The following is a 15,000-nucleotide window of genomic DNA, read 5'->3' on the forward strand; positions in this document are numbered from 1 at the left end:
TCATTATCATTGTCATGATTATCCTCCTCATCATCATCATTGTCTTCATCATCACTATTGACATTGTCATGATTATCATCATTTTCATTATTGTCTTCCTCCTCCTCCTACTCCTCCTCCTCCTCATCATCATCACCATCATCATCATCACCATCATAATCACCATCACCATCATCATCATCACCATCATCATCATCATCATCATCATCATCATCAATGTCATGATTATCATCATCATTGTCCTCCTCCTCTTCCTCGTCGTTGTTGTTATCATCATCATCATCATGGTCCTGAAATGGACTTAAGATCGAATAAGTCAGTCAATCCAGTAGTCGGGGCCAGTAACAGAAGCCAGTGCATTACAAAGCTGTCGAAACGAAGGCCCTGAATTGGTGCTCATTCTCTCTTGATGTCCCCTGAAACCTACCGGCATCTTGTAATGCATATTTCTTTGAGGCAAACTATTTCCAAGTCTCTACCTGGGAATATCATTAAATTTTAACTTTCTCAAAATGGTGGTTTCATTGATTTTCATCCTTTACAAACAAACACACTGTTGGTCCAGTCTTGGATTCAAGCATATTTTTTAAAATATCTTATCATGTAATAATATTAATAGTTTTTCTGTTTAACTTAGATGACATCTGTGTTTATTTTTGTTGTTGTCATTATTATAAACAGGTATAAGGTGGCAAGCTGGCAGAATTGTTTGACGCTGGGCAAAATAAGTACCAGTGAAATACTGGGGGGGGGGTCAATGTAATCGAGTAGTCCCTTCCCCCAAAAAATGTCAGGCCTTGTGCCTTTAGTAGACAACAGACGTTAAATGATGCTGATTATCATGGATGGAAGCATTCTGTCGGTTACGACGACGAGGGTTCCGGTTGATCCGATCAACGAAACAGCCTGCTCGTGAAATTAACGTGTAAGTGGCTGAGCACTCCACAGACACGTGTACCCTTAACGTAGTTTCTCGGGATATTCAGCGTGACACAGAGTGTGACAAGGCCGGCCCTTTGAAATACAGGTACAACAGAAACAGGAAGTAAGAGTGAGAGAAAGTTGTGGTGAAAGAGTACAGCAGGGATCACCACCATCCCCTGCCGGAGCCTCGTGGAGCTTTTAGGTGTTTTCGCTCAATAAACACTCACAACGCCCAGTCTGGGAATCGAAACCGCGATCCTATGACTGCGAGTCCACTGCCCTAACCACTGGGCCATTGCGCCTCCAAGCTGATTATCATAAACAGGTATAGAACGAAGAACAACGCTTTCACTGTGAAATTAACTTTGTCATTCCAGTAATGGATGTTAAATATCTATCAAAAAACCAGAACTGGTTTGTTCTGCAAGTCACAATGATGTATCTCAACAAGAAATTGTTTCAAACGTGACATTCCTCAACAAATTTTGAGTGAATAATCTGATTTTCTTCAGGAAAAGAACTAGACCAAGATATTTTAAAAGTATTGCCACTAGTTTCTCTTCTTCGTCTTCAAATATATCTGAATAGTTCTGTCAAAAATCTCTTATCTGGGTTAACAAATGAGTGTCTGTGTAAATAATATCTCATCTTGAATTAGGATTTTAATTTGAAACTGTCCTTCAGTTTTAAGAGCAGTATACCAAAAAACTGATGAGTTTTCCAATAAGCAGGCAGCTACTAGCATTTAGTACTGTTTCAAGCATATACGGTGGTTGAATTACAACTTTTGAACAGATGACTAACATTAACGAAGTTAAATGAACTCAAAAACTTTTTACAAGAGTAGGAAACTTTAATAGTATTTCTATTGAAGGCTTTGTAATAAATATAAGCCCTAATAAAATGAAGTGAGATTAAATTAAAGGATTCTTTGGCTATATTTATCCAGACATTTAAACTAAAGATTGTATTATATCACAGAGTTGTTCTAGTTCTATTTTTACACCTGGAAGCTAAAAGTCTGAACATGTACTCTCTTCCTTCTGTTAAAGTATCATCGTTCAAAAACAAAGATGAAATTGCTTACTGATATTGGAAACTAAATTATTGCGAATATTAGCTGGGTGGTTAGAATCCTTATCAATGTAACAAAGAAAAAAAAAAGGCGAATAACTGTAATAACTGTTCTTCCAGTAGGCTTTATGTGAAGCAAAATATTTATTCGTGTCCAGATTGAAGGTGATATCCAAGAAGTTAACTGTTGAAAGATATTTTCGCCCACACATTTAATTATTCAGTTATTACTTGCTTTCTTACTCACTTCTCTTTCTTATCTATTTACTATTATCCCTTTGTTGGTTTTTTTTTTGTATCTTTGTTTTTGTTGCTCTCTTATTACCCCCCCCCCCCCCGTGCCTTCGCTTTCTTATCTTGAGGATTTTCTGTTGTTCTTTTTTCTTTTTGTTTACTTTGGCTCTGTATTCTGCATCTCTCTCTCTCCCTCTCTCTCCATCTTTTCTTGGGAGGGGGGAGGGGCTTGTTTGACATGTGTTGAAAAGTGTAGTATTTATATTTCTGGGAACCTGATACCTTGAATCAACTTCAACCAAACTGCTTTACTATCATCTACACAGGCAACGGTTAAACTTTAAAAACAATCTATCCTCTCTTTCTTTCTTTCTTTCTTTCTTTCTTTCTTTCTTCCTGGTATTCATTCATCTTTTTTCTTTCTTCTTTCCATCCTTCTTTATTTCTTTCTTACATTCATTCATTTTTCTTTGTTTTTCTTTTCTTATGTCTTTTTTGCTTCTTTTATTCATTCATTCAATCTCTCTCTCTCTCTTCTTTCTCTTCTCTCTCTCTCTCTCTTCTCTTTCTCTCTCTCTCTTTCTCTTGCCTACTCTCGCTTACTGTCTTTTTTCTTTCTTTTATCATTCATTCATTCTCTCTCTATCTCTCTTTTTCGTTCTTTTATTCATTCATTCTTCTCTCTCCCATCTCCTCTTTCCCCTTCTCCCTCTCTCTCCATCTTTCTTGGGAGGGGGGAGGGGCTTGTTTGACATGTGTTGAAAAGTGTAGTATTTATATTTCTGGGAACCTGATACTTGAATCAACTTCAACCAAACTGCTTTACTATCATCTACACAGGCAACGGTTAAACTTTAAAAACAATCTATCCTCTCTTTCTTTCTTTCTTTCTTTCTTTCTTTCTTTCTTCCTGGTATTCATTCATCTTTTCTTTCTTTCTTTCTTTCCATCCTTCTTTATTTCTTTCTTACATTCATTCATTTTTCTTTGTTTTTCTTCTTACTGTCTTTTTTGCCTTCTTTTATTCATTCATTCAATCTCTCTCTCTCTCTCTCTCTTTCTCTTTCTCTCTCTCTCTCTCTTTCTCTTTCTCTCTCTCTCTCTTTCTCTTGCCTACTCTCGCTTACTGTCTTTTTCTCTTTCTTTTATTCATTCATTCATTCTCTCTCTCTCTCTCTTTTTCGTTCTTTTATTCATTCATTCTTCTCTCTCCCATCTCCCTCTTTCCCCTTCTCCCTCTCTCTCTCCCTTGTTCTCTCTCTCTCACCCACACTCCCTTTCTTTTCTATATTCTTTCTTTGTCTTTTTCTCTTTTTCTTTCTTTTATTCATTCATTTTCTCCCCCGTTCCCCTTCCCCATCTATATTCTTCCCAAGTTGTTCCTCTTTCAGTATTTATATATTTGTATATCATATAAAGTAAAGTTGGTAAAGTTCCTTCCCACGTCATACAGACTCCTAGGAATGGTTTCCATGGCATATGTATCCCCCACCTGGAGTACTGGGGTCGATGTAATTGACTATTCCCCTCCCCCAAATTTCAGGCTTTGTGCCTATAGTAGAAATGATGATTATTATTATTCTTATAATAATTATTATTATTATTATCATCATCATCATCATCGTTTAACGTCCGTTTTCCGCGCTAGCACGGGTTGGACGGTTCGACCGGGGTCTGGGGAGCCAGGGGCTGCTCCAGGCTCCAGTCTGATCTGGCAGTGTTTCTACGGCTGGATGCCCTTCCTAACGCCAACCACTCCACGAGTGTAGTGGGTGCTTTTTACGTGCCACCTGCACAGGTGCCATCATTATTATTATTATTATCATCATCATCATCATTATCATCATTATCATTATTATTATTATTATTATTATTATTATTATTATTAGACAACACGAAGAAGAGCGTGATGCAATGGCAATAGATATTTCATTGATTGAGTGGTATTTCAAAAGCTAATCTGTCTTTGTCAAGTTCAAAATGAAAAGTGATAAAATTTCAAGATTATAGAAATTCAAATCCAAAATATGAACGAGGGCAACCAGCGTCCCCCTGTTGATGGATTGACATTGTCAGTCTTGAAATTTCAAGTTTACAACTGGTGAAAAGAAAAAGGGGGAAAAAGAGAGAGAGAAAAAAGAAAAGGAAAAAGAAGAAGATTTAATCAGTTTTGTGTAAAATGATGAAATTCTGTCATTTTATTAATTCCTCCTGGGTGTGATGTTAATAACCTGCAAACATATTTCTTCTCGTACATTTTGAGTACTGAAAGTGTAGCAGATTCAGAATATTTACTGAGAATAGGCGCAGGAGTGGCTGTGTAGTAAGTAGCTTGCTAACCAACCACATGGTTCCGGGTTCAGTCCCACTACGTGGCATCTTGGGCAAGTGTCTTCTGCTATAGCCTCGGGCCGACCAAAGCCTTGTGAGTGGATTTGGTAGATGGAAGCTGAAAGAAGCCTGTCGTATATATGTATATATATATGTATATAACCCTAACCCTAACATGTATATATATATATGTATATAACCCTAACCCTAACATATATATGTATATATATATGTGTGTGTGCATGTATCTTTGTGTGTCTGTGTTTGTCCCCCTAGCATTGCTTGACAACCGATGCTGGTGTGTTTACGTCCCCGTCACTTAGCGGTTCGACAAAAGAGACCGATAGAATAAGTACTGGGCTTACAAAGAATAAGTCCCGGGGTCGAGTTTCTCGACTAAAGGCGGTGCTCCAGCATGGCCACAGTCAAATGACTGAAACAAGTAAAAGAAAGAAAAGAAAATAGGCCTTTTCAAGTCTTTACCAAAATTGCAGCAGTTTGATGCAAAATGCTCAGCAAGTTCTGTCGACCTCCTGTTGTTGTTCCTGATGTCATGTCTGTGCCCTTCAAATCTTTTGCTTAATTTTTCTGTTGTACAACCAACATAAATCAAGTTGGCAGAATTGTTAGCATGCCAGGTAACATGTTCAATCTATGTTCTGAGTTCAAATCCCACTGATGTCAACTTTGCCTGATATCTATTCAGGGTGGCTAAAATAAGTACCAGTTGAGTATTGAGGTCAATGTAATTGATTTTCTCCCTCCCCCGAAATTGCTGGCCTTGTGCAAAAATTTGAAATTGTGCTGGTGGCATGTAAAAAGCACCATCCGATCGTGGCCGTTTGCCAGCCTCGTCTGGCACCTGTGCAGGTGGCACATAAGCACCCACTACACTGATGGAGTGGTTGGCGTTAGGAAGGGCATCCAGCTGTAGAAACACTGCTAGATCAGACTGGAGCCTGGTGCAGCCTTCTGGATTCTCAGACCCCAGTTAAACCATCCAACCCATGCTAGCATGGAAAGCAGACGTTAAACGATGATGATGATGATGATGATAATGATTATTATACATCCACACATATACATGTATGTAGATGTGTGTGTGTGTGTTTGTTTGTTCCACTTGCACCTCACCAATTCTTTCTCCTTTGAACCTTACATTACTTAGATTCCACAAATATCCGGGGTCCACCACCACCCTAACACCACATCCCCTCCCCACTGGACAGTTTTATCACCACGGCGGTGTGTTGATTATTCCACACAGAGAAATGAATGAAGGACTCTACACATCATTAGACATTGTTCCGATAACACATTGTGGTGGTCATACAATGGTTATTGGGTTTCAGTTTCTGATGGTGGGGGCGTAGTGGTGGTGGGGGTGAGGCGTTAAAATTAAACTAATCAGATGTTGCCAGAGGTTGAGTATGTGTAAATTATATTAAGATAGCCTGGTGAATGGTGGTGGTTGATGATGGTGTGGTGGTAGCAGTGGTGGTGATGGTGGTGTTGGTAGTGGCGATTGCAGTGGTTGTGGTGGTGGTGGTGGTGGTGACAGTGATGCTGGTGGTAGTGGTGACGGTGGTGGTAGTAGCAGTAGTAGTAGTAGCAGCAGCAGCAATGGTGGTAGTTATGGTCATGATGGTGGTGAAGGTATACTTGTGGTAGTGGTGGTGATGATGTGGTGGTGCTGGTGGTGCTGACAGTGGTAGTGGTGGTGGAGGTGGTAGTGGTGGTAGTGGAGGTGGTGTTTAGTGTTGTTATGGTAATGAGATGGTGGGGATTTTTGTTGTAGTGGTGGTGGCAGTGGTGAGGGTGTATAGGGTGTTGGTACACGGGTAATTTTGGTGGTTATTATGGTGAGTGTGTGTGTGTGTGTTTGTAGCAGTCATGGTGTGATTGTGATGGTAGTGATGATGATGATGATGGTATAATCGGGTGGGGTGGGGGGCAGTGGTAGTTAGAGAAAGAAAAATACAAAAAAATTCAAAGCCCAAAAAACCTAAAATAACTGAAGAACATTTTGGCAACCATCAGTTTATTTCGCATTCATCATAAATACAGTCCTCTTCCTAAAGTCTGCATCTACTAATGTGTGTGTGTGTGTATATGTATGTGTATGAATGTGTGTATGTATGTATGTATGTGTGTGTATATATATGTGTGTGTGTGTGTGTGTATATATATGTATGAATGTGTGTGTGTGTGTATGTATGTATGTGTGTGTATATATATATATGTGTGTGTGTGTGTATATATGTGTGTGTGTGTGTTTGTATGTGTATGTATGTGTGTGTGTATATATATGTGTGTTTGTGTATGTGTGTATGAATGTGTGTGTATGTATGTATGTGTGTATATATATGTGTGTGTGTGTGTACATATATATATGTATATATGTACATATATATATACATATCTATGCATGTGTATGTGTATGTATATATATATTTATACATGGATATATATGTATAGATATGCATACATATGTGTATATGTATGTATATGTACATAGACATGCACACACACACACACATACAAATACATACATATAGATAGATAAATAAATAAAGAGAGAGGCTGGTAAGTAGACAGATACATACATACACACACATACACACACTCACATACATACATTCATACATGGAGGCATGCATATATACACACACACACGCATACAGCAACAAACACCGTAAACGTCATCCATATTTTAACATATATATTTCTATATTCTGCAATGGGTTGGCTAGGTCTACTGGCTCACCTATTGTCATTGATTGAGATTTACGATCATCACATCCTCAGGTCTTGACCTTTGAGGGTTTTCATCTCAAACTTTTCCTTAGGGTATTTGGCAACCTTTCCTATGAACACTGATCTCTCGTTTTTTTCCACGCATCCACATCCAACCCAATCATCCCTCTCGCTTAGCTACTCCTAGTCTTTCTTGTATTTCTCTTTCTTGTTTCGTTACTACCCACAAGGGGCTAAACACAGAGAGGACAAACAAGGACAGACAAACGGATTAAGTCGATTAAATCGACCCCAGTGTGTAACTGGTACTTATTTAATCGACCCCGAAAGGATGAAAGGCAAAGTTGACCTCGGCAGAATTTGAACTCAGAATGTAAAGACAGACGAAATACCTATTTCTTTACTGCCCACAAGGGGCTAAACACAGAGAGGACAAACAAGGACAGACAAACAGATTAAGTCGATTAAATCGACCCCAGTGTGTAACTGGTACTTATTTAATTGACCCCGAAAGGATGAAAGGCAAAGTCGACCTCAGCAGAATTTGAACTCAGAATGTAACGGCAGACGAAATACGGCTATGCATTTTGCCAGACGTGCTAACGTTTCTGCCATCTCACTTTCTTGTTTACCCTAATCAATTATTGAACTCCTTATGTTGATTTCTCAGGTGCCTCTCTGATCACTCTCACATCTTCTTATCATCATCATCATCATCATCATCATTTAGTGTCCCTTTCTCCATTTTCTTGAGCAAAACGTTTCATTTGACATTACTCTTCCTGTTCAAAACAGCTGGGCAAAATGAGTCACCCTGTGATGGACCAGCGTCCCATCCAGGGAGGAATATCTCCACGCCAAGAAACCAAGAACCGAGCGCTATGCTCCTTATGAAGTAATGTGGACTAACTATCATGTGTGTGTGTGGAGGTGCATGGCTTGGTGGTTAGGGTGTTGGGGTCATGTTTATAAGGTTGTGGTTTCAATTCCTGGTCCAGGCGATTTGTTGTGTTCTTGAGCAAAACACTTCATTTCATCTTGCTTCAGTCCACTCACCTGGCAAAAAGTTAGTAATCCTGCAGCAGTCTAGGAATTGAAACCATGATCTCACTATTATGAGTGCAACATCCGAACCACTTGGCCCTGCATCCTCACGAATACATATATATATATTTCAAGGCGGCGAGCTGGCAGAAACATTAGCACGCTGGGCGAAATTCATAGCCGTATTTCGTCTGCCGATACGTTCTGAGTTCAAATTCTGCCGAGGTCGGCTTTGCCTTTCATCCTTTCAGGGTCAATGAATAAAGTACCAGTTACGCACTGGGGTCGATGTAATCGACTTAATCCCTTTGTCTGTCCTTGTTTGTCCCCTCTATGTTTAGCCCCTTGTGGGCAATAAACAAATATATATGTATATTTCTTATTTTTAATTGGTAGATTAATAGTTGGCATTGGACTGGTGGAGTTGGTAGAATTGGACAACATTTCTTCCAGCTCTTCATGTTCTGAGTTCAAATTCCACCAAGGTCAACTTTCCCTTCATTCTTTCGGGGTCAAAAAAATGAGCACTGGTTGGGTGCTGGGTGTTGATGCAATCGACTTTCCCACTCCCTTGAAAAATTGCTGGCCTTGTGCCAGAATTTGAAAGAATTATTAATCAGTAGAAGATACCCCATGATTCAAAAGCTACATGTCCCTGCATTGGCACTTTGGTAAGCGCCAATGCATGAAACTCTGGGTCCTTAAATCGCTTTAGAACTGTTGTTGATTACTCTTTTACTTGTTTCAGTCATTTGACTGCAGCCATGCTGGAGCACCGCCTTTAGTCGAGCAAATCGACCCTGGGACTTATTCTTTGTAAGCCCAGTACTTATTCTATCGGTCTCTTTTGCCGAACTGCTAAATGACGGGGACGTAAACACACCACCATCGGTTGTCAAGCGATGCTAGGGGGACAAACACAGACACACAAACACACATACATATACATATATACGACAGGCTTCTTTCAGTTTCCATCTCCTAAATCCACTCACAAGGCATTGGTTGGCCCAGGGCTATAGCAGAAGACACTTGCCCAAGATGCCACGCAGTGGGACTGAACCCTGAACCATGTGGTTGGTTAGCAAGCTACTTACCACACAGCCACTCCTGCGCCTTAATAACAAACATATAAAAATATCTTTTAGATGTTTTGGTTATCAGATTGTGGCCATGATGGGGCACCACCTTGAAGAATTGTAGCTGAATGAATTCACTCCAGCACTTATTAATATTATTTTTGTAAAACCTGGTACTGATTCTATCAGGCTCCTTTTGCTGAACTGCTGGGTTACGGGGAGGGAAACACTCCAGCATCAGTTATGAATCAATGATGGTGGGGAACAAACACATACACACACGCACACATGATGGGCTTCTTTCAGTTTCCATTTACCAAATCCATTCACAAGGCTTTGGTCGGCCTTAGGCTGTAGTAGAAGACACTTGCCCAAGGTGCCATGCAATGGGACTGAACCTGGAACCATGTGTGTTAGTGAGAGCAAACTTCTTATCACACAGCCTCACCTTTGCCTGTATATATTGATATTTTAAGATAATCATCAATGCCTTTCCTCATGGTAACCTGTTCTTCTTTCTGCTTACAGCAATATCGAAATATGCCTCCTCAGAGACAGAATGCCATGTCTCCAACCACTCCTTCAACTGGCTCACCTTATGGACCATCATCTGCTCCGATTGCTTGGACGTCCAGTTCTTATTACAGAGGGAGAAATACTCGATACCCGACAGCTCCGCCAACATTGTACAGAAGCTATTCACAATATTCGGTGAGTTGAAAAAGCATGCTTTTAACAAAATCCAAAAAAAAAAAAAAAAAAAAGAAAAGAAAAAGAAAATATTTCTTTCCTCTTCTTTTCCACAAAGCTCTTTTGTTACTTTAGAGATTGGTTTATGGAGATCTGATTTTGTTCTGTAATATGATTCATTCTCATAAAATACTCACATGAATTGGTTAAATATTCTCTCACTTCGATCTGTGGAAGCAAGAGAACAAAACAATAATAATTCACGAAATTCACCAAAATATTTATTCTGCTTCTTTGGAAGAAAACCATTGAACTTTATATTCCACTATTAATAATGAACTTGCTCACTCTGAGATGGGAAGGAATTGTTTAAAATTTCTGTTTCAGCACCACGTTACATCTGTATGTGTTATGTACCTTGTAACCTCTTTGTGACTGTAGTTTCAAAGTAATGCACTACGTCTTCCAGTCAATCTTTTAAATAACTATTTAAAGTGATTTACTAAAGTAACTAACAATAAGAAGTGTTCACTCTTCTGTTCATAATACTGATGAGTTGCAACAGTATTTTGACCTTTTTAATAACCTACAAATTACATTTTCTTTTCGGTTAGCCATATTCTATTTGATTTCGAGGCTAGATTCTACTTGGTTGGATTGACTTCAATTGTTTCATCTTTCAACTACCAGATGTATTTTGGCAGTGATGTGGTATTATGCTTATTCCTGTGTCTAAATTAATACATGTGTTGTTTGAAACAGGCCTTTGAATGAATTCTTGGTAAGGCCAATGTGTTATTTTCGTGCTGCTCATTTCTGAGAATCTATTTTGTACACCAGCCTCTTTTCAAAGCATTTCTTGAGGGATAATTACCTGCAGTCTTATAGGTGTTAAAGTTGAATTTACAGATTCACATGAAAATGTGGAAAGAAATGATAGAAGAGGTGCCAGTGTTAATTTATTTAGTTTCGGAAATTCTGATTTCTGTTCAGCCAAAAATAATAATAATAATAATAATAAATAAATGAAAAATAAAATAAAAGAAAAAATAAACCAGTCAAGTTTGTTTTTGAAAATTCAAGTTTGAGACTTCAGTCACATGACAGCCCTGCATTGTGTCAGGGAAAAGGATTTGGACCCAAGCAGATTTATGATTTGTTTATTTTTTAGTGGGCAATCACATCTGTAACTTACACAACACAAATAAATTGATATTCATAATTTATTTTAGTTGTTATGTGCCAGTGGTGGCACACGAAAGGCATCCATGGCTGGTGATATGCGAAAGACACCTGTGCAGGTGACATGTAGAAGGCACTCGTGGTAGTAACGCGTTAAAGGCATTCCATGCTTTGTGACATGTGAAATACATCCAATTCACTCTGTGAAGTGGTTGGCATTAGGAAGGGCATCCAGCCGTAGAAACCAGGCCAAAGCAGACTGGAGCCCGATGCAGCACTCCAGGTTGCCAGCTCCTGTCAAACCGTCCAACCTATTCCAGCATGGACAACGGACAATAAATGATGATGAAGAGGAGGACAATAATGTTTTTATACTCATATAATGGAAATTGCAGTTGTGATACCTGTGCTGGTGGCACGTAAAAAGCACCATCCGAACGTGGCCGATGTCAGCGCCGCCTTGACTGGCTTCTGTGCCGGTGGCACGTAAAAAGCACCAACCGATCGTGGCCACTGCCAGCCTCCCCTGGCACATAAAAAGCACCCACTACACTCATGGAGTGGTTGGCGTTAGGAAGGGCATCCAGCTGCAGAAACACTGCCAGATCAGATTGGAGCCTGGTGCAGCCTCCTAGCTTCCCAGACCCTGGTCGAACCGTCCAACCTGTGCTAGCACGGAAAACAGACGTTAAACGACGACGATGATGATGATGATGATACTGTGGTCATGCTTGTTGTCATCCCTTCTATGATTTTATTATCCCTAAAATGGCTAAGTCCACCTAAAGTACATAATCCATGAGATTAACTACCATTGAAATTCAAGACACTGGACAGACACCTCTACTCCCACCCCCACCCCCACCCACATGCCACTCCTACCTTTGTTTCTTCTGCTACGGAGAAGATGGTTTGGATGCTGTCTTCATTTCTGATTGTCTGGGTTTAGCAGAAAACAGTTGCAGAAGTGTTCTCCTCTGCACACCAAAAGCTTGCATGTGATCTGTTCTTAATTGAATTAAAAATCAAATTATTTCCAAACAAAATCATCAAAACACGAAAAATATTTAAATTTCCACCATTTTCTTCTCAATGTTTTATTCATGAAAATTCCAGTTTTTACCTTTTAAAGTGGAAACATTTGTGTTCTCGGAGACAATGGCCTCTTCCAAACAGCATATTAACATTCTCAAATATGTCTGACATAATGTTATTTATACAACCAAAAACAGCGAATTACCAGAATTGTTGGAGCATCGGATAAAATCGCTTGTAACGTTTTGTTTCTGGATCTTTATATTCTGAGTTCAAATCTTACCGATGCCAAGTTTGCCTTTCATGCTTTCAGGGTTGATAAAATGAAGAACCAGTCAAGTACTGAAGCTGATGAGGGTGTCTTACCCCCTCCCCCCTCAACATTGCTGGCCTTGTGCCTAAATAAAAAACTGTTATTTGTTCAACCAATTCTTTTCATGTACGAATTATGCAAGATTAAGTTTTATTTCTGTTTTTGTTTGTTTGATTAAAAATTACTTGATTTTTTTTTTTTTTGAAGTCCTCAACTCATCGATTCAGTCATGTGATGTTTTTCACGTGTCCACAATAGGATTGTTTAAGCTTATGTCAATTCATCCGGAGAAAAACACATTATGGACTCTCCCGGGTGACTTAGATATGCATCGACTCATTGTCCAAGATTGACTCTTTTCTCACCTCAGCACACTTGCTGTGGTGCAGAACGTTCATTTTGCAACATGGACAAAAAGAAGTCAGAATTTGCCACTTTGCACTTCAGTTTTCAACTGTTGCAGTATTTAGTTCTTTCGTTTATAAAGTTATATTCTGCATAAAGGCAGAGGAGCTGGCAGAGACATTAGCATGCCGGGCGAAGTGCTTCGTGGTAGTTCACCTGTCGCTACGTTCTGAGTTCAAATTCCGCTGAGGTTGACTTTGCCTTTCATCCTTTCAGGGTTGATAAATTAAGTACCAGTTACGCACTGGGGTTGATGTAATCTACTTAATCCCTTTCTTTTTCTGTCCTTGTTTGTCCCCTCTGTGTTTAGCCCCTTGTGGGCAGTAAAGAAATAGGTATTTCGTCTGCCGCTATGTTCTGAGTTCAAATTCCGCTGAGGTCGACTTTGCCTTTCATCCTTTCGGGGTCAATTAAATAAGTACCAGTTACGCACTGGGGTTGATATAATCGACTTAATCCGTTTGTCTGTCCTTGTTTGTCCCCTCTGTGTTTAGCCCCTTGTGGGTAGTAAAGAAACATGTTAAGTTATATTCTGCAGACAAAATATTCTCCGTCTTCCTTTATACCTCAAGTCACCTCAATGCATTAACAACTGGACATTGTGGTGGACGGTGTCACTTTCATCTTTTATCTCTTCTGCTTGTTTCAGTCATTAGACTGTGGCCATGCTGGGGCACTGCTTTGAAGCAGTCATAGTCAAATGAATCGACCTCAGGACTTATTATTTTTTGTATGCCAGGTACTTATTCTATCATTCTCTTTTGCCGAAGTGCTGATGTTACAGGGATGTAAACACACCAACACCGGTTATCAAGTGGTGGTGGTGGTGGTGGTTTTGAAGCGATAGCATAAGAACCAGGGTTAAAAAAATGAAAACGGGTCGATACATTTGACTAAAATTCTTCAAGGTGGTGCCCCAGCATGGCCACAGTCTAATGACAGAACCAAGCAAAGGACGAAAGCTATATCAGTTCTAGTTAATTCCTGCAATTCTTTCCCATATCATTTAAGAGTAAAATCTTTCATTTTCCATTTTTGTCTTTTCATTTATTCCCCATTTTTTCTTCTCCTTCTTCCATAAGTCTATATATACACAAGTGTCTATCTTTCCATGAAAATAATTTGTGTGAATCTACTTGTTGCTAGCAACCCAAGTTCTTCACCGATTCTCTATGGTTTCCTGGCTTTTGTAATTAAGAATGAAGCTTTGTATGGTGCTCTTGAGTATTTCTCTTGAACCAGTCTTGGTTTTCTGCAGTTTTTTTTTCTTTTCTTTTTTATTTTTGTCCTTTCAAAGATTTCGCTAATCTATCAAAAAACACTAAAAGTATGCCCACCTCCATAGAAAGTGTCTCTGGTACTAAGATGGCTTTTTGCATTTAGGAGGCTTCACACTTTTATTCACCAGTCTTTGCAGTTTAAGCGGAATGGACAGCGTTCTTCATGTGTGTGTGTGTGTGTGTGTATATATCTATATATAAGATATTTTGTACACATAGGTTAGTGTAGGCGTTTTGTATGAGTGTGTTGGTGAGTGTGTATATGTGTCTACATACATTCATATATATTTACATGTTTGTATGTGGGTGTGTATGTATGTATGTGTGTATATATATATATATAATATATATATATATATATATATATATATATATATATATAGATCACCTGTGAATTAAACCCCCCTATATTTTGTGTATTATATATTTATATGTGTGTGTGTAGGTATGTATATACATACCTACACACACAAGTATGTATGCATATATACTCTTTTATTCTTTTACTCTTTTACTTGTTTCAGTCATTTGACTGTGGCCATGCTGGAGCACCGCCTTTAATCGAGCAACTCGACCCCGGGACTTATTCTTTGTAAGCCCAGTACTTATTCTATCGGTTTCTTTTGCCGAACCGCTAAGTGACAGGGATGTA

At 39.1% G+C, this 15,000-nt stretch overlaps 1 protein-coding gene across 8 annotated transcripts in view; it reads left to right on the forward strand.

Moving 5' to 3' along the window:
* The window catches only part of LOC115225699 (RNA-binding motif, single-stranded-interacting protein 2), a 255,751-nt gene that overhangs the window by 61,788 nt on the left and 178,963 nt on the right, over window positions 1–15,000 (forward strand). For all 8 annotated transcript variants that reach the window (XM_036514627.1, XM_029796614.2, XM_036514626.1 and 5 more), the window contains one exon: window positions 9,972–10,154. In XM_036514627.1, coding sequence (XP_036370520.1) covers window positions 9,972–10,154 — 183 coding nt within the window. The remainder of the gene's footprint in view (window positions 1–9,971; window positions 10,155–15,000) is intronic.

This window comes from Octopus sinensis, linkage group LG28 (assembly GCF_006345805.1).
Source record: "Octopus sinensis linkage group LG28, ASM634580v1, whole genome shotgun sequence".
In the NCBI taxonomy this organism is placed as follows: domain Eukaryota; kingdom Metazoa; phylum Mollusca; class Cephalopoda; order Octopoda; family Octopodidae; genus Octopus; species Octopus sinensis.